At 39.8% G+C, this 17,550-nt stretch overlaps 1 protein-coding gene across 1 annotated transcript in view; it reads right to left on the bottom strand.

Moving 5' to 3' along the window:
* The window catches only part of LOC149463736 (cadherin-6-like), a 483,303-nt gene that overhangs the window by 277,784 nt on the left and 187,969 nt on the right, over positions 1–17,550 (bottom strand). Inside the window, exon 2 of the mRNA XM_089674844.1 lies at positions 13,443–13,824. Coding sequence (XP_089530970.1) covers positions 13,443–13,682 — 240 coding nt within the window. The 5' untranslated portion in view covers positions 13,683–13,824. The remainder of the gene's footprint in view (positions 1–13,442; positions 13,825–17,550) is intronic.

Raw genomic sequence — 17,550 nt, 5'->3', positions numbered from 1 at the left:
ATTAGAACAATGTCAGTGCTTTTTATTATTATTATTTGAGGTACTTATATAGCACAGTCAATTTATGCAGCACTTTACATAAATATTGTACATTCACATAAGTCCTCAACCCTCAAGGGGTGTACAATCTAAGGTCCCTAACTCACATTCATACATACACATATTAGGGCCAATTTAGACAGGAGCCAATTAACCTCCCAGTATGTCTTTGGAGTGTGGGAGGAAATTGGAGTACCTGGAGGAAACCCACGCAGGTACAGGGAGAACATGCAAACTCCAGACAGGTGGTGCAGTGGTTGGGATTCAAACCAACGACTCTAGTACTGCCAGGTGGAAGTGCTAACCATTTAGCCACTGTGCTGCCCATTATTAGCAGTGATCCCTGTATATGTGTCATTGGGATGTCAGCGGCAGTTAGTCAGTTCCCCCCAGTGTCAGAATGCCAGCCGCAGTCCCATTATAAGTCGCTGATCGCCGCCATTACTAAAAAAAATAAAAATAAAAATTCCAGTATATATACCACCATTTGTAGATGCTATAAATTTCACGTAAACCAATTAATTTACATGTATTGGGATTTTTTTTAGCAAAGACATATAGCAGAATACATTTTGTCCTAAATTTCTGACGAAATGTGATTTTTTAAACATTTTTCACTATATGTTTTATAGCAAAAAGTAAAAAATATTTTTTTAAATTGTCGGTCTTTTTTTGTTTATAGCACAAAAAATAAAAACCGCACAAATGATCAAATACCTTCAAAAGAAAGCTCTATCTGTGGGAAATAAGGACATTAATTTAATTTATGTACAGCGTTGCATGACTGTGCAATTGTCAGTTAAAGTAATGCAGTGCCGTATCGCAAAAAATGGCCTGGTCATCTTCCATAGTTATTACCGTTTGGATCAGGTGTCTCTACTTTTAGATTGTAAGCTCTCATGAGCAGGGCCCTCCTAATCTTCTTGTATTGAATTGTATAATAAAAACTGCATTTTATATAGCCGCTTTAATGTGACTGTACATACATACATATCCCTCTATAGTGTGTACTTGTTTCAATTAAGAGCACTAAATGTCATTTCTGTCTGCTGCTTTGTTCCTCTGCTATCATCAAGAATCATTTTTGAATAGTTTCCCAAGAGAAAAATAGTAGCGGGAAGAGCGCTTGCACAGATTGACAGCCTCAGCTTAGCTCCTGTGCGCTGTGTGAATGTGGGGGGGGGGGGGTCTCTTCCCTCCAATCAGCTCTCAGAGCGTTCCTCACTGATGTAACTTCAGCTCTCCGCCCTTTGCTTTTCAGTGCTGAGATATCCTGTGTGAATTTTGCACATTGAATGGATGTAGGGAAAAGATGGCTATAGATAAACAGGTACAACTTTTTAGGAGGATTTGTTTCGCCTCTGTGTATCTCCTGAGACTTCAACTCAGTATATGTTTGGGATTTACAACCACTTTAAAGGTAGCTTCCAAAAGTGCTTTAAAGAGAAACACACAGAATAAATCAAAGGGGAAAAAAGGACAATTATGTGAAAGCATGCCTAAAAAGAAAAACGTTTTTACGTTTGAACAGGGGCAGACTGACAACTCATGGGGCCCCTGGGCAATAGGGGATCATGGGGCCCCTGTGTCCTTGCCCAAACTCAAAAAAGCCTTTGAAAAAGGTACCAGGGGCATCTCATGGGGCCCCCTACTGACCCCGCGCCCTCGGGCAGTGCCCAGGTTTCCAAATGGTCAGTCCGCCCCTGCGTTTGAATTAAATGAGTTTAGAGACGATGCACTGTTATGGTAATGGTACTATTTCCCTTTATTTTATAAAGCAATCTGTTGGTGCTCTAAAAATCCCAAATAATGATAATAATAAGGACATTACTATACTTCACTATTCTGTTCATGATGCCCAAAAGAAGACAGTTCATCAAAAAATGCATAACTAGAATCAGATGTGCTCTGGGAATGTATTCACCTTACATTTAGCTGTCATACAGTTGTTAGAGAAAATGTATAAGTTAGATAGCTGGTGATTAGCTGTGTGAATCTAGAAGCGCTTCGGACCTCTCTTGGTGAAGTGAGTTTAGGTACCCTATTAGATTCACATACTGTATGTGTTTCAGCACCTAAGGCTTCCACCTTCTTGGTTTTTGAGACAGCCTTGGGGCGGTAGGCAGGACTGGTGTAGTACAGTATTCAAAGCACCAGGGGCGGACTGACAACTCATGGGGCCCCCGGGCAAAAGGGGATCATGGGGCCCCTGTGTCCTTGCCCAAACTCAAAAAAGCCTATGAAAAAAGGTACCAGAGGCATTTCATGGGGTCCTCTACTGACCCCGGGCCCTCGGGCAGTGCCCGAGTTTCCAAATGGTCAGTCCGCCCCTGCAAAGCACACATGACTGATCCTTGCTGAGGAGTAAAAAGTATAGCTAGGCAGAGCCTAGAGATACCTCCCCAGCTGGACATCTGAGACAGGTAAGGAGTACAAAGTACAGATGATTGAAAACCTTGTGCACTAAGGCAGGGAGAATGAGACACTGAAGAGTTTTTAAGACAGCCAATGTATTGAAAAAGCTGTGAAAAAAAAGAATGAGAAAGTTTTGAGCCAAGTTAAGGAAAGTGTATTGAGACTGCAAAAAAAAAAGGTGGGGGGGGGGGGAATACAGCAGAAGAGTACAAGTGGAGAGCAGGCAGAGCAGATAAATTGGCTGGGGAAGCAGATAGGACACAAGTTTTGGGTTAGGGTGCTGCTTTTGTTCTGTATTTTTCAGAATGCGGTGTTTATATGTCCATCCTTCTCCACCATATAAGTACATAATAGTCCTAGTTAGTAAATCTCTAATAAAGACAACCTTTTGCACTGGCCCTACCTAAACCTAATTAAAGCAGCCAACACTTAGAGGTTGATTTACCAAAACTGGACAGTGCAAAATTGGGTGCAGCTCTGCAGAGAAACCAATCAGCTTCCAGTTTTTTTTTTTTTGGGACAAAGCTTAATTGAACAAACTGAAGTTAGAAGCTGATTGAAAAAAAATGAAAGCCAGTGCTACAACAAAAGAAAAAATAAAGCTGCTTGCAATAAGAAGTCAACATACAACCTTAAAGCGGAGCTCCACCCAAAAGGGGAAGTTCCACTTTAAGTCTTTGTTCCCCACTCCTCACTAAGGATTGGCACCTTTGGGGAATGGGTACCCGAATTTGACAGGTACCCACTTCCACTTCCGCTGTGATCGCCTAGACGATCGGAAGCGGAATTCATCCTCCCTCCCTCCCCGTAGTCTTCTGGGACACGTGACAGGTCCCACAAGCCTACGGGACCATTCACAAAGCGCAGCGCTTCTTGCGCATTGGGCACCCAACTGTGAAGCCGTAAACTGCCACAGCCGGGTGCCCACACTGAAGATGCCGGCGCCAGGGAGAGAAGACAGCCGGTGAAACCAGCCGTGATGAGGATACCGCTGGACTGAGGGACAGGTAAGTGACTGTATTTTAAAAGTCAGCAGCTACAGTTTTTGTATCTACTGACTTTTATTTATTTTTTTTTCAGGTGGAACTCCGCTTTAGCTCAAAATAAATAAATAACAATTACAGCACTGAAAAAATAGAAAAAAAAACCCTAATCACTATTAATGTTAAAGTCCTTATGAAACATCAGTTTTTCAAGTCTCTTTTAAAGGATCCTTCACAGAGGGGAAATACTCCATAGGTGATCTTATATCTTCCTTTAAATAAGTAGATTGCCAACACACCAGAGATAGAGGCTTTCTTAACCAGAAGTGCAGCATAATTGCATCAGAACAACATTAGAATTGACATTCCAATCCTCCAGCTTGTAATAGACAACTTCATCCACTCATCCACTTCTGTTATGTGCTCATAGACCGTCCAAAAAACCATATTGTGTAGTTTTTTACCAATATCACATCAACAATCACCCGTGATATCCATGTACTAATGTGATAAAGTGCGTGCCCAAAGACTTCCTCCACCACACATATGAATTGCTCACTCAACTGTAAAGGCTACCCAGTAACAGTGCAACAAGATTTCCCACAAATCCAGTGCAGGTAGTGATTATTCATCTTATGAACAATACTCTCACTCTTCTATATTCTCCTATAGGGGGGAGCTGCCTTGTTCTTGTAATTCAGCATCACCATAAGACATTACGAACAAGACCGCCATATAGTCTAGTATTTAGCGGTGCACAGAAATGAAAATTCTAGTTCTGAAACCAAAACCAAAAATTCAAAATGCACTTGGCCGAAAACCGAAACCGAAATGTGCAGTTTTTAAAAATGAATATATATTTTTTGGGAAAAAATACACTTTGATTAAAGAAAAAATATATATCTCGATTTTTTTGTAAAATATGAAAGAGGGTGCTATGACAAGTAAATAGAAACCCAACATGTCACGCTTTCAAATTGTGCACGCTCGTGGAATGGCGTGAAACTGCGGTACTTAAAAATCTCCATGGGTGATGCTTTAAAAATTTCTACAGTTTATCAGTGTAAAGTTACAGAGGAGGTCTAGTGCGAGAATTATTGCTCTTGCTGCGAAGTTCAAGGCGATATCTCACATGTGTGGTGTGAACACAATTTACATATGTGGGCATGGTCTACGTATGCGTTCACCACTATGTGTGAGCACGGGGGGACGGGGGCACTTTAAACTTTTTTAAAAAATTATTTAATGTGGTTTTTTTTTTTGCACTGTTCCTTTAAAAAAAAATGTAATCACTTTTATTCATGCATCCCTTGTGATAGAAATAATTAGTGACAGGCCCTCTTTATGGAGAGATATGGGGTCAACAAGACCCCACATCTCTCCTCTGCAATGTAAAGCATTGGATCAAAAATAGCATTGATCTAGTACTTTAAATTAAAAAAAAGAATGGCTGGAACTGGAAGTGACATCACTCCAGTTCTCCAAGGGCATAGAGATGTGTGGCGGCCATCTTTCCTTCACTCATCTCTATGCCCAGCGCTGGGATCGATGGTTTCTCAGGTAAGGCTGAACTACTGAGCGGTGGCCGGTGGCGGCAAGGGACTTTTTTTGGCACCTGTATCGGTGCTTTTTTTCATTTTGTCCGACAGCCGTTTTTGGCCAAAACGTTTTGGCCACCGAAATTTTGGTGCATCCCTAGTAGTATTTATTAAACTTAGAAAATACCAGCCCAAAACATTAAAAACATTCAATAAAAAGCCATAAACCTACTGAAAACCCGCTGACACTTACATCAAACATCGCCATTTGGGTACAAATGGCGCACCCTCTTGCTCTCTGTATTGCCTTGCCTTACATGCATTTCACATGACTGTGAACCAGATTTTCCACTCTCCACTTTACGAAAAACAGGCGTTGGGGAGCGTTAGGGCTTGTTCACACTTGACTAATTTCTAACGCTTGCCAAACACCCCTAGGAGCATTTTTTAGACGATTGATAGGCGTTTGCCAAGCATTAGAACCGCAACACAAATGCCTACACTGACGTTTATTGGTATTAATGCTCCACAAACGCCTCACAAGCGCCCTGCAAAGGCCTGCCAGGCAGCTGAGGAGCGTCACCATAGACTTGAATGGGAGATTTCAAAGCCTCCTGGCTCTACATGAGGCGTCAGTTTTGCCACGACGTGGCGCTAACGCTTCAGTGTGAACAGCACTGTGTACTGCCATGTGTAAAATTTTCATAAGTGTTTGAGGAACATTAAAAACGCTTCCCACACGCCTGCTAACAAAGTTGTGTGAATTTAGCCTTAATACCATTAAACCTCATTGTAGGCGTTTGTGGTGCGGATTTAACGCTTGGCAAACGCCTATCAAACACCTAAGAAAGCTCATAGAGTGTTTGGGGAGCATTTGAGGAGTGTTAAAAAAAGTTTCCCAACATCCTGTCTAATGCCTGTCAAAGGCTATAGGGGCGTTTGGCAAACGTTAGAAAGTATGAATGAGCCCTAAAAGTCCTGTCTGCTGCAGGTGGTTTGTAGTTCTCAATGAACTGCAAGGGTGCTGATGAGCGCCTTCATGGTTCATTCACATGCACTGACCATTTGGAAACTCGGGCACTGCCCGAGGGCCCAGGGTCAGTAGGGGGCCCCATGAGATGCCCCTGGTACCTTTTTCATAGGCTTTTTTGAGTTTGGGCAAGGACACAGGGGCCCCATGATCCCCTATTGCCTGGGGGCCCCATGAGTTGTCAGTCCGCCCCTGTTCACATGCCTGCAGCTTTCAAACAGATGGCACATACAGAGGTACGTGCTGAAGGCTGTAGGGCATGTTTGCAGGAGCCTGACATTGCTCTTCAGACTCCTGCGTGAAAAAAATAATAAATGCACAATTTTTTTTCTGCAAAAATATGTGCATTTTAATTATTTTTTTTCCCAGAAGGTGGACGTATCCTTTAAGTTGTGCATATAGTGGGATAGGTTCATTCTTCTATCAGTTTTTGTTGCTTATTGCATCCAAATTGATATAATCTTCCCTTAAGCCATGACCCCAAGGGCATTGCTGTAAGATGAAATTCCTGTGCTCTCTCCCTGAAATGCATTTACCATTTTTTCCAATGATGTTCACAGCCCCAATGGCAACCTATTCCACTATGCAGGTAGGCTGGACAGCTTTTAAAGAAGCGTTAAGTTTCATGCAACCAGCAACTAGCTAGGATCACCATGTTAAAGAAGGTTAAATGTTGCTTTGTTAAAAAAAAAAAAAATCAGAATTTGGATTTTGTTATAAGGATGTGCAGAAAAAGATATTCAATTCAACTCAATAAAGAGCCAACAAGTCGAAGGAATCAAGAAACATTCAAACAGTTGCCTGTATATTTACTTTTTCTTCTACTAAATTGGTCAGACACTTCATCGCCCTTTGCATTAAGTCTTTAAATATGACCCCAATACATCTAAATGCTGATGGATGAGCTATAGCCAGCAAGTTATTATTGCTTTTCCTGTTATCATGAATACTTTCTTCTTCCTATAATACGCCCACATACAGCATCTAGCCAGCTACTGAGGTAGGTCAAATTGCAAAGAATTATCATTATGGTAACTCATATTCAGCTTTCAGTATGCATTAGTTACCTATAGGAATTTCCCCTGCTGCTTTAAATACATGCCTCTGAAAAACCTTCTACCCATACAGATCTCTTAGAGCTTCTGAAAAGGGAATAAAGTCCCATTGCGCAGAAATATGAAGTAAATAACTAGAGCATTTTCACAAATACAGTGCAATAAAATAAAATACTTTACACAGAGATTAAAAATCATACAGTACGTCAACCTTGAAATCTGTGGAAGGAAATTTTATGGTTCAATTATTTTTTTATGCGAGTTGTAATTCTTATTTGCAACAATGCTGAACAAGAAAAATACGATGTTTTCTGTAATTATTTAAAGAATTTCCTACAGTTTACATTGTATGCATGCAAACATTGGGATTTTTTAATAAACTGAATTCAATTGTGCAGGATAATTCCTGTTTTTTTTCTCTGCACAGAGCTAAATGTTTGATATACACACACTAAAAAAATAAAGAAAAAAAAGTACATTATGTTCATTTTCTTAAAGGGAATGTAAAATGGTTTTGAACATATGTCCTTTGTTTATAATAGTCAGGATTAAAACATATTTTTTAAATATGTTTCCTTTTGTTTGGTCAGGTAAATCTAAAATGGTACATTGAATGATTCGAATGACATGAATGATTTGTATTTTCATATGTAGCTATTAAGAGGAGCTCTTGGCTCCCTTTTACTTTTTTAATTTCTCTTCACCTCTCGTTAAAGAAAAAATAAAACAAAACAACAAACAAAAACAAAAGCAAAAAAATATATATATATACATGTATATATATATATATATATATATATATATATATATATATATATATATATATTCTCTACAAAATTATCCACATGGAAGAAAAATATGTTTTAAATATATTTTTTGAATATTCCTCCCAAATATATTGACATATATTTGAAATGCTACATATGCATACACATTTGGCCATATTCAATATATTTCATAATAAGCTCGAATGAGCAGGGCCCTCGAACCCTGTATTGTATTGTTTCTGTCTTGTCTCATGTTCTGTCCCCCTTGCTATTGTACAGCGCTGAGCAAACCCTTTGGCGCTATATAAATACTGTATAATAATAATAAATATATATATATATATATATATATATACTGTATGTTGAAAATGCGTTTTTATTACAAAATATATGAAAAATATTTTTAAAAATACATTTCAGATATACTGTAGGTCTTTAAAAATACAAATCTACATTTATGGAATGCATTTACAAATATATGTAAAAATATATGTTAAAATTACTTTTTTATATGTTGAAAAAAAATCTGAAGAATATATTTAAAAAATACATATTTTCTGTGTCTCATCTACAAGGATAAATCTAACACAGACCTGTGTAAATCTGTTGCAGTCAGCTTGTCTGGGGTTCCAGCCACACGGGGTTGCAAGTACACAGCAAAACCGATGCATAGACCTATTAGACAAAGGCAGCCCATAGATGATTCTATTTTCTTTCTTTCCACCACGGGAGGAAGGAAAAAAAATTGCTCAGTTCCCCCACTCAACACAGTCAGTGTTTATGGAGCAATGCCTTCCACAGTGCTATTGTGTTCTGCCGGTCTGTCTGGCCTGCAGAACAGTGATTACTGATAATATTTATGGCCACTGGCAGCAATCGCATGTAAAAAAAGCCCAAAACAACAATCAGCTTGTCCATACATCCCTGGTGAATCAGCCAATTTTTGATCCATGTATGCCTGGACTGAATAACAGGCAGCCTGATTTACATCTAATTGTGTTGCTAATTTCCTTGATATACGTCACCCAATGAGTACAATTAAGGATTGTACATAATTATGTGTTCAACATGCAATCACTGTATAGAATTCAGCATTTAACACAGGGATAGTCTACAAATGTACATCTGAAATATGTACTACCATCAGGTATATTTAAATGTAACTATTGATATCCTACGATGTGCTATCTCAGAGGTGTGGAAATTTAAAAAAAAATAAATCGGGGTCCCAATGTACTTGTCTCTCATGACAATCTACTTGTCCTGATAAAAAAAATAATAATTTTAACACCTCCCTGCCTGTCTCCAGCACTAGTCAGGAAAGAGTATGTCGGGCACTCTTAAATCTCAGCAGAAGTGCATCTGCTGTCCCTATTCCACACCCTGACACTCCTAACTCTGCCCTCACACACAGCATACTCCAGCACTAGCAGTGCTTCTCACGGTCTCCCTGTCCGCACACACAGACACACTCTGTCCCTTACAACAACTTGTCCACCCTTCCCATGACACCATGTGACACCGGAGCACCCCACACCCATCTTGCTTGCTTGCAGCTGATAAATGTCCTTGCTCAGTGCCAGTGTTTGTCCATCACACTGGAACAGAATATCAGCAACAGGGCCACCATCTTGAGATGCTAGCATGGTTGCTAGGGCATATTGCCCCTTCCCTGAAGGATCTGTGTGCATTGTGCTGGCAAGGCCTAGCCTCCACCAGACCCCTTTGCCTCACATACATCCCCAAACAATAAGCACTAGACTACTAACAGTTCTTCCAGGGAAATGGGGGGAAAATATTGGGACCCTGGCAGAAAAAAAATGGAGCACATCCCAGGGGTCTTATGGGGACCAACAACTCTTTCCAACAATCTGTGCTAAAAGAAAAAAGACAGCAATAAAAGAGGCACCACATAAAAAACGCCTGATTCCGCTGATCCTATCATTTAGAGAGGGCAACAGGAATGCAGGGCTGGTCAGGGTAGATCTCTCCCCATCGGTCCATTGCTTTCCGTATGCTGCCTGTTCTTTTTGGTTGTCTGGGCCTACATCCAACTGCCCATGGAGGAGAACAGGCTGTGTCCGTGTGCATTCCACGTATGCAGGACCTGTCACCCACCCACTCTGCTCTGCTAAGTGGGGATCAGTGGACAGGTCCCCTGCTAAGCAAGTCGATTACAGGTTTAGTCCACCCCGTGTGAAAGGGTCCTTAAACAAAAGGACCACAAAAGTTCTAGTGCAGAAGGAGTGGTAGAGGCAGTGACATTGAGCTCTGCAGTGTTTGCAGTACTTGCACTATGTGCTACCAAGCATACCTGGGAGTCTTACTTGGCATCTGGGGTAGCAGGGGCCTTGGTCTGTCCTCCTCTCTCTCCTCCACACCAGGCAAGTCCCAGTAGCATAAGATACATGGGATGCAGTGGTGGAATTAATCTTGGCTGCAGAGCGAGTTGCCTGTGTCTGGGTGGCAAAGAAGGAAGAGAGGGTTCCCACTCCTGTGCCTGATCCAGCATTCAGGGCCACTATTATGGACACTAGCAGCTGCTGCTGTACTCGGGTCTGAGCCCTTTTCCTCCTGGGCATATCCAGACTTCGGAGCCTCAGAAATGACAAAGGTGACACCAGGGTTCAGCAGTATCAACACTGTGGGAAGCTATGGGACTGACGCTATTGCCGGTCACAGCATTTGCCGGGGAGAGCAGCTTTGTTCGGCTCACCTATGTCTTACCACCGGCCACATCCAGACAACTCTGGGCTTATAGTAAGGTAGGGGCCTGGAGCTGCAGCTCCAGTAGCCCCTACGTTAATCTGTCCCTGGACAGACTGATCTCACAGCCATGTGTTTTGCTGTTTACAGTAGGTTTAGAGGTCACAATTTCTGACTAATTCACCTTTATAACAGATTGCAGAGATTGACTTCAATGAATAATTCAGTTTTATTGGGAATCTGCTTAGCAGAACAAAATCCGCCTATTACGTGCAGCCTAAAACAGAACACAATTTCCCTTTTTAATAACATGCTCATCTTACAAAAGCTTCATTTCCACATAGTGCTATACAACACCTGCAGCTGAAATACTGGCAAACTGTCAGAGAAGGAAGAGAAGAAATGATTAGCCGCAAACATTTGTATAATTGGTTAGAGGAAAATTCTTGATTTGTGAGCCATGTATCAGGGATGGCAGAACATATTTCCTTACACAAGTCACTCATTCAGTTACTGGTAGCAGATGCTGTCCCTTTTACGGAGATAAATTATGGGGAAAGACTAGACTTATCTCTGTGTATACCATATCCCTTCTGTCTGCTTCCAACCTGGAGCAAGTCTGACATACCCATACAAGCTTTAAAGAAACAAAGTAATTCAATATAAAATATATAAAATATTCAAGCAGTCAACAAACAGCCACAAGCTACCTAAAGTACACTTGACTCTGTCATTGCCCCCATGCAATATCTGAATTTTCCAGACTGTGTTTGCGTAGAAAGAAAGCATTTTTGGAGCGCACATCGATGCCTCTTCAGGAGTTACGATATATGCTCTGAAACATGTTGAGTTTTAATTACTTTTACTACATTTGGAGTTTTATTTTCTATAAATAAACACCATTAAATGTGCTTGAGGTGAGTGATATTATACCCGGCATCAAAATCTGGTGAGTCTTTTTCTGTGGGTACATCTCTGCTGTCAGATGTAACTACACTTAGATGTTAGATCCTCTTATCCACTATTGATTGAAGATCACTGGGAATGCATTAAAATCCAACACCTACAAAGGTGAACAGTTTACATTGATTCACTTTCCAGATCTGGGTTTGTTGATACTCTTAAAAGTGCCCTGTTTTTTTTATTACTTTCAGTCTACTTTCCCTTATGAGGGTCTTTGTATAGCTGGTTGAGTAGTGCTTACTATACATAGGATTTATTTTTGTGTTAGATGGCCAGACACCCCCTATTTGTAAAGGGTTTTTGGACTTTGAGCTAGTTTTTATTACTGTGGTTGGTGACACCCATTGTACAGATCTCCTCTTATTTCCTGTTGGGACAGAAGTATTGGGAAATCTCTGCAGCAAGGACACAGACTACGGCATAACATATTTTTTTAAGTTAAACTGGGAAGGGTTAGAATGTCTGTATGGCTAAAAAGAAAATGTGAATGGAAATGGCACACCTACTGTTGCAAAGGTCCAGGTATGACTTTATTCCAGTAAAGTTAATGGGGACAATAGAAAGAGTATCCAATGCATTTTGGTGGCCAACAAATGCCCCCTTCATCAGGGCTAGAAAAATATAAGGACATCTCCATATCAACACAATATCCCCCACTTGAGGTCATAGTTAAACCCAAATTCCCAGTAGCCAAAATCAATGGATGTATAACAAATGTGAAAATTAGAATAATTAAACAAAGCTATATCCCTGGGGATGGGATATTATATCGATGTTGTATTGATATGGAGATATGCTTATGTTTTTTCCAGCAATGATGAAATGGGCGCCTTTGGACCCCAGAAACATAGTGGCTACTCTTTTGATAGTCCCTTGACCTTAATTGGAATAAAGTCATATCTGGACCTTTCTGCAGTGGTGGGGCACTTCAATTCACATTTTTAGCAAATTAAACTACAATCCAAGAAAATTGCTGTCATTCTCTGTGTTGTTACGGCTTCCTGCCTGAGAACCAGATCACTTTTATCAATATTATTACATTAAGATATGATAGCAATATCAATAAAATATTTTCAAGGGTCCAGTGCTATTTTAGTTTAGTTTAGTTTTACTATCCGTGTCATACTGTTCCAATGACAACCTCTCTCCTCATATTTTGTCCTGATGTCAAAGGTTGTCACGGGTGGCAGGAGAATAATAAACACTCAAGAGTGTTTACTCTTCCCAAGTCTACCTAAAACTAAAAAAGAATCTAGCTTAAGTTGTGATTTCGTCATTAATTATGACTAAAACTAATTGTAATGAATTTTAGTCTGATAACTATAAGCTATTGTATATTAATACTTTGTATATTCATATACTGCCAACAGGTGGAACTGTTGGCTCCTTTTTAGATCTCTTTTTAGATCTCTAAGACACTCTAGTTACTCTGAAAAATACCAGTTGAATACAGAGCTGGACAGCTCAAACTAAATGTGTACACAAGTAAATGAGCCAGAGAAGTAAACCATTCCCTCCTCCATCTAAAGGGAAAACCGCTTCTCTATTACAAAGAAATAATGCTCTATGAATCCTGTATCATATCCTGCAAATACCATGTAATAAATATTTATTTATAAAACGCACATTCTTAAATACAGAACGGCAATGCCAATATTAAACATTAGTGTACATATAAACTGTTTCTATGCTGCAAAGTCTCATGTCTCATCCTTTAACAACTGACTCAGGCATTCCAACTGTCAGTCTGATACAATATTTTAGCCAGTGTGCAATAGTTAGTGAGAAATTAAAATAAAGAAAGAGGTCATTAAACACAGAGGTTTTTTTTTAAAAAAAGAAAAATATTGTTATACATTGTTTACACACGGTAAACGTATGGAATAAATTGAGAATTTTACATTTGATTACAACTCTGCAAATTGTAATTATGAAACAAGCAATACCTTGCCGACGTACTGGTAATCCGTTCCTGTATATTCTTCAAGAAGGAAAAACTGATTCCACATCCAGCTTCTCTTAGATCGACTCTTTTCCATGTCATTGCTTTGGCCAGGTTCCTGCTCCTCTAGCACTGGCTCAGTGGTGGTGGTGGCAATAGTCCTATCCGGCAGTGGAGTTGTACAGCTTTTTCGCAGCTGATTCACCCAAAACACAAGCAGTAAAAAGCATCTGAAAGTCCTCATTTTGCAGAAACAGAGATGTGAGCAAAAAGCACACACGGGTGAAGTTTTCCTTTTAATTCCCAAACTGGGTTATTTCTTCCACTATATACAGCATCAATCTTCCCGCTGTCCCATTTCTAGGTCTCTGACTCTCAACGGATATCTGCAAGAAAATCCAACAGAAATTATAATTTGACATTACTGTACTTAAAGCTGCACAGTTAAACAAACAATAAAACCATCTAAAATGTGCCTTGCCATTTGAAGATCCTTTGGGAACACAGACTGAAAAAAAAGCATTTAACACATCATACTATGAAAAACTGCTACTTACACATATATACTGAAAATAACTGTTCTACACCAAGAGGAAAAAAATCTGTGTTACAAAGGCAGCCATAACAAATCTTTCTCTATCTATCTATCTATCTATCTATCTATCTATCTATCTATCTATCTATCTAGTATCTATCATCTATCTATCATCTATCTATCTATCTATCTATCTATCTATCTATCTATCTATCTATTATCTATCTATCTATCTATCTATCTATCTATCTATCTATTATCTATCTATTTATCTATCTATCTATCTATCTATCTACAGTATCTATCTATCTATCTACAGTATCTATCTATCTACAGTATCTATCTATTTATCTACAGTATCTATCTATTTATCTATCTATCTACAGTATCTATCTATCTATCTACAGTATCTATCTATCTATCTACAGTATCTTTCTGTCTGTCTGTCTGTCTGTCTGTCTGTCTGTCTGTCTGTCTGTCTGCCTGCCTGCCTGCCTGCCTGCCTATCTATCTATCTATCTATCTATCTATCTATCTATCTATCTATCTATCTATCTATCTATCTATACACACTATAGCACCCTCCTCCACCCCCTCAAAAGCTTGATCTGAGATTTAGAGGATAACTATGGAGAAGCCATTGTGGTTTAGAGGGCTCCTAAAAATGATGAAATGAGTTTTACTGCATAACTCAAAAAGGATGGCTAAGCAAGGTACTGAAGAGTAATACAGAGGACATGTAAGGAGGCCAGCTGAATTATGTTTGCACATAGAAATGAGTGGGTTTTGAAGAAGCAATGTGGAGGATAAGTATATATATATATATATATTTTATTTTTTTTTGTAAGAAGAAATATATATATACAGTATACAGGGGATGGACAAAAATATGGAAACGCTACATGATTTGCAGGTGTGAAAGTGACGACATATTTTGCATTGAAAGCAGAAGTCAAGTAACATTCTTTTGCTTCCGCTGTGTGATGAGACACCTAGCTAAGAGGTGGGAAGCCTCACTTTCATTCTTCACTGCATGCACTGCTAGTAATATGGAGTCATGTGAGAGCTTACTGAGTTTCAATAAGGGCAAATTGTTGGCGCCTGCTTAGCTGGTGACTCTGTGACTGAAGCCAATTTATTTGTGGTGTCATGAAGTACAGTATCAAAGGTTATGACAGCATATACAGTTTTCAGAAAAACGTTGTCTACTAAGCACAAGCGCAGTTGACATGGTCAACTGACTGAAAGAGTCAAAAGGACATTGTGCAGGATTATGACCCAGAATAAAAATACAAAACAAACAGGGTGCAGTGAGTGCTTGGAGATGAAAAAGCTGACAGCACTGAAAGGTGACCAACCCAAATGAAAAAAATAAACAACAAAAAGTGCAGCGCTAAAAATACTACATGTAAATTGTATATAGCAATTCTCAATGACAAAGTACAAGTGAATCACATAATACCATTATGAACCATGAGGCATAAAATGTTAGTAATAATAACATACATCAGTAAACACCAAAGAGTGAAAAGTGCAAAGTGTCTGATAAACAATAAAGTCCATTGACTGCTGAACATAAAAACCAGTGACATCAATCCATGGGACCGTGTTTGTTCCACCTACTGTTTATCAGACACCTGTACACTTGTACTCTGTGATTGTAGACACTTGATTCACTTGTATGTTGTGATTGAGAATTGCTATATACAATTTACATGCAGTATTTTTAGCGCTGCACATTTTGTTGCAGAATAAAAATACAACTGCTGCAAAAGTGACTGAAGAGCTCAATCTCAGTCTTCCAAAACCCATGTACACAAAAACTGTGAGTGTGGAATTCCATAAGCAAATCATTCATGGGCGAGCTGCAATTGCCAAACCACTAGTGACTGATAAAAATGCTCATAAGAGGAGAGAGTGGTGCAACAGACATAAGTCATGGACTATCACTAAATGGAATACTGTAAACTGCTCCAATGAATTGAGCTTCACCTTGTTCCCAACCACCAGACATGTTTATGTGTGGCAAACATGGCCCCAAACTTACAACCAGGTCTTGTGGCAATGGTAAAATATGATGTGGGCGCAATCATGGTTTGGGCAGCCATATCTTGGTATTCTGCAGGCCCAATTATCACCTTGAAAGGTAGAGTCACTACCAGTGACTATGTACAAATTTTGTCTGACCATGTGCACCCCATGGTGCAAACATTGTTTCCTGAAGACATTTACCAAGATAATGCTCCAATTCACACAGCTGGTTTTAAATTGTAGTTTGAGGAGCATGCAGATGAAGTCTTGCACCTTCCCTGGGAAACACAGGTGCTGGACCTCAATATCATAGAGCCACTATGGTAAATTTTGGGGAACATGGTTCTGGCTCGATTTCTGTCTGTGGCATCTCTGCGAGAACTGGAATGATTTTTGCATGAAGAGTGGTATCAGATTCCATTATACACCATCCAAGACTTATATTTGTCAATTCCCAGGAGAATTCAGGTCGTCTTGGATTACATTATATAAGGTAATGATTTTGTGTAGTAATATATACTATATTTATATATATATATATCCACAGTATATCAGAAGTTAATCCTCACAAGTAAACATAAAGGTCAGTGAAGGTCAGGGCCTTGAAAGAGCATGAATAATCTAAGGCTCTATTCACCTTATTGGGATTTTGCTCCTTCAAATACGTGTGAGTAAAAAGGGTTTAGTATTACCCGCGATTCTCATCCAGGCAGGTTGGGGGTCTCCAGGGTGCTTGTCTCACATGGATGTTTTTTTTTTTTTCAGTTCCTTACTGGTTGTTTAAACCTGGTCTGGTACCTGGAGATTTCCTAGAGACTTTGGTAGGATGAAATCTGGGCCATGGTTTTGGGAGCAACCAGCACAATGATTGTGTGGGTGTGTACAGTCAGGACTAAGGTTCTAGGATCCACCCATTATACGTAGGAGGGTCACACTCAGTACAATACGTAGGAGGGTCACACTCAGTACAATACGTAGGAGGGTCACACTCAGTACAATACGTAGGAGAGTCACACTCAGTACAATACGTAGGAGGGTCACACTCAGTACAATACGTAGGAGGGTCACACTCAGTACAATACGTAGGAGGGTCACACTCAGTACAATACGTAGGAGAGTCACACTCAGTACAATACGTAGGAGGGTCACACTCAGTACAATACGTAGGAGGGTCACACTCAGTACAATAGGTAGGAGGGTCACACTCAGTACAATACGTAGGAGGGTCACACTCAGTACAATACGTAGGAGAGTCACACTCAGTACAATACGTAGGAGGGTCACACTCAGTACAATACATAGGAGGGTCACACTCAGTACAATACGTAGGATGTACACACTCAGTACAATACGTGGGAGGGTCACACTCAGTACAATACGTAGGAGGGTCACACTCAGTACAACACGTAGGAGGGTCACACTCAGTACAATACGTAGGATGGACACACTCAGTACAACACGTAGGAGGGTCACACTCAGTACAATACGTAGGAGGGTCACACTCAGTACAATACGTAGGATGGACACACTCAGTACAATACGTAGG

This window comes from Staurois parvus, unplaced genomic scaffold, assembly GCF_062004578.1.
Source record: "Staurois parvus isolate SC_StPar_1 unplaced genomic scaffold, SC_StPar_1.0 ptg000153l, whole genome shotgun sequence".
In the NCBI taxonomy this organism is placed as follows: Eukaryota; Metazoa; Chordata; class Amphibia; order Anura; family Ranidae; genus Staurois; species Staurois parvus.
This window is presented reverse-complemented; position numbering and strand designations above follow the sequence as displayed.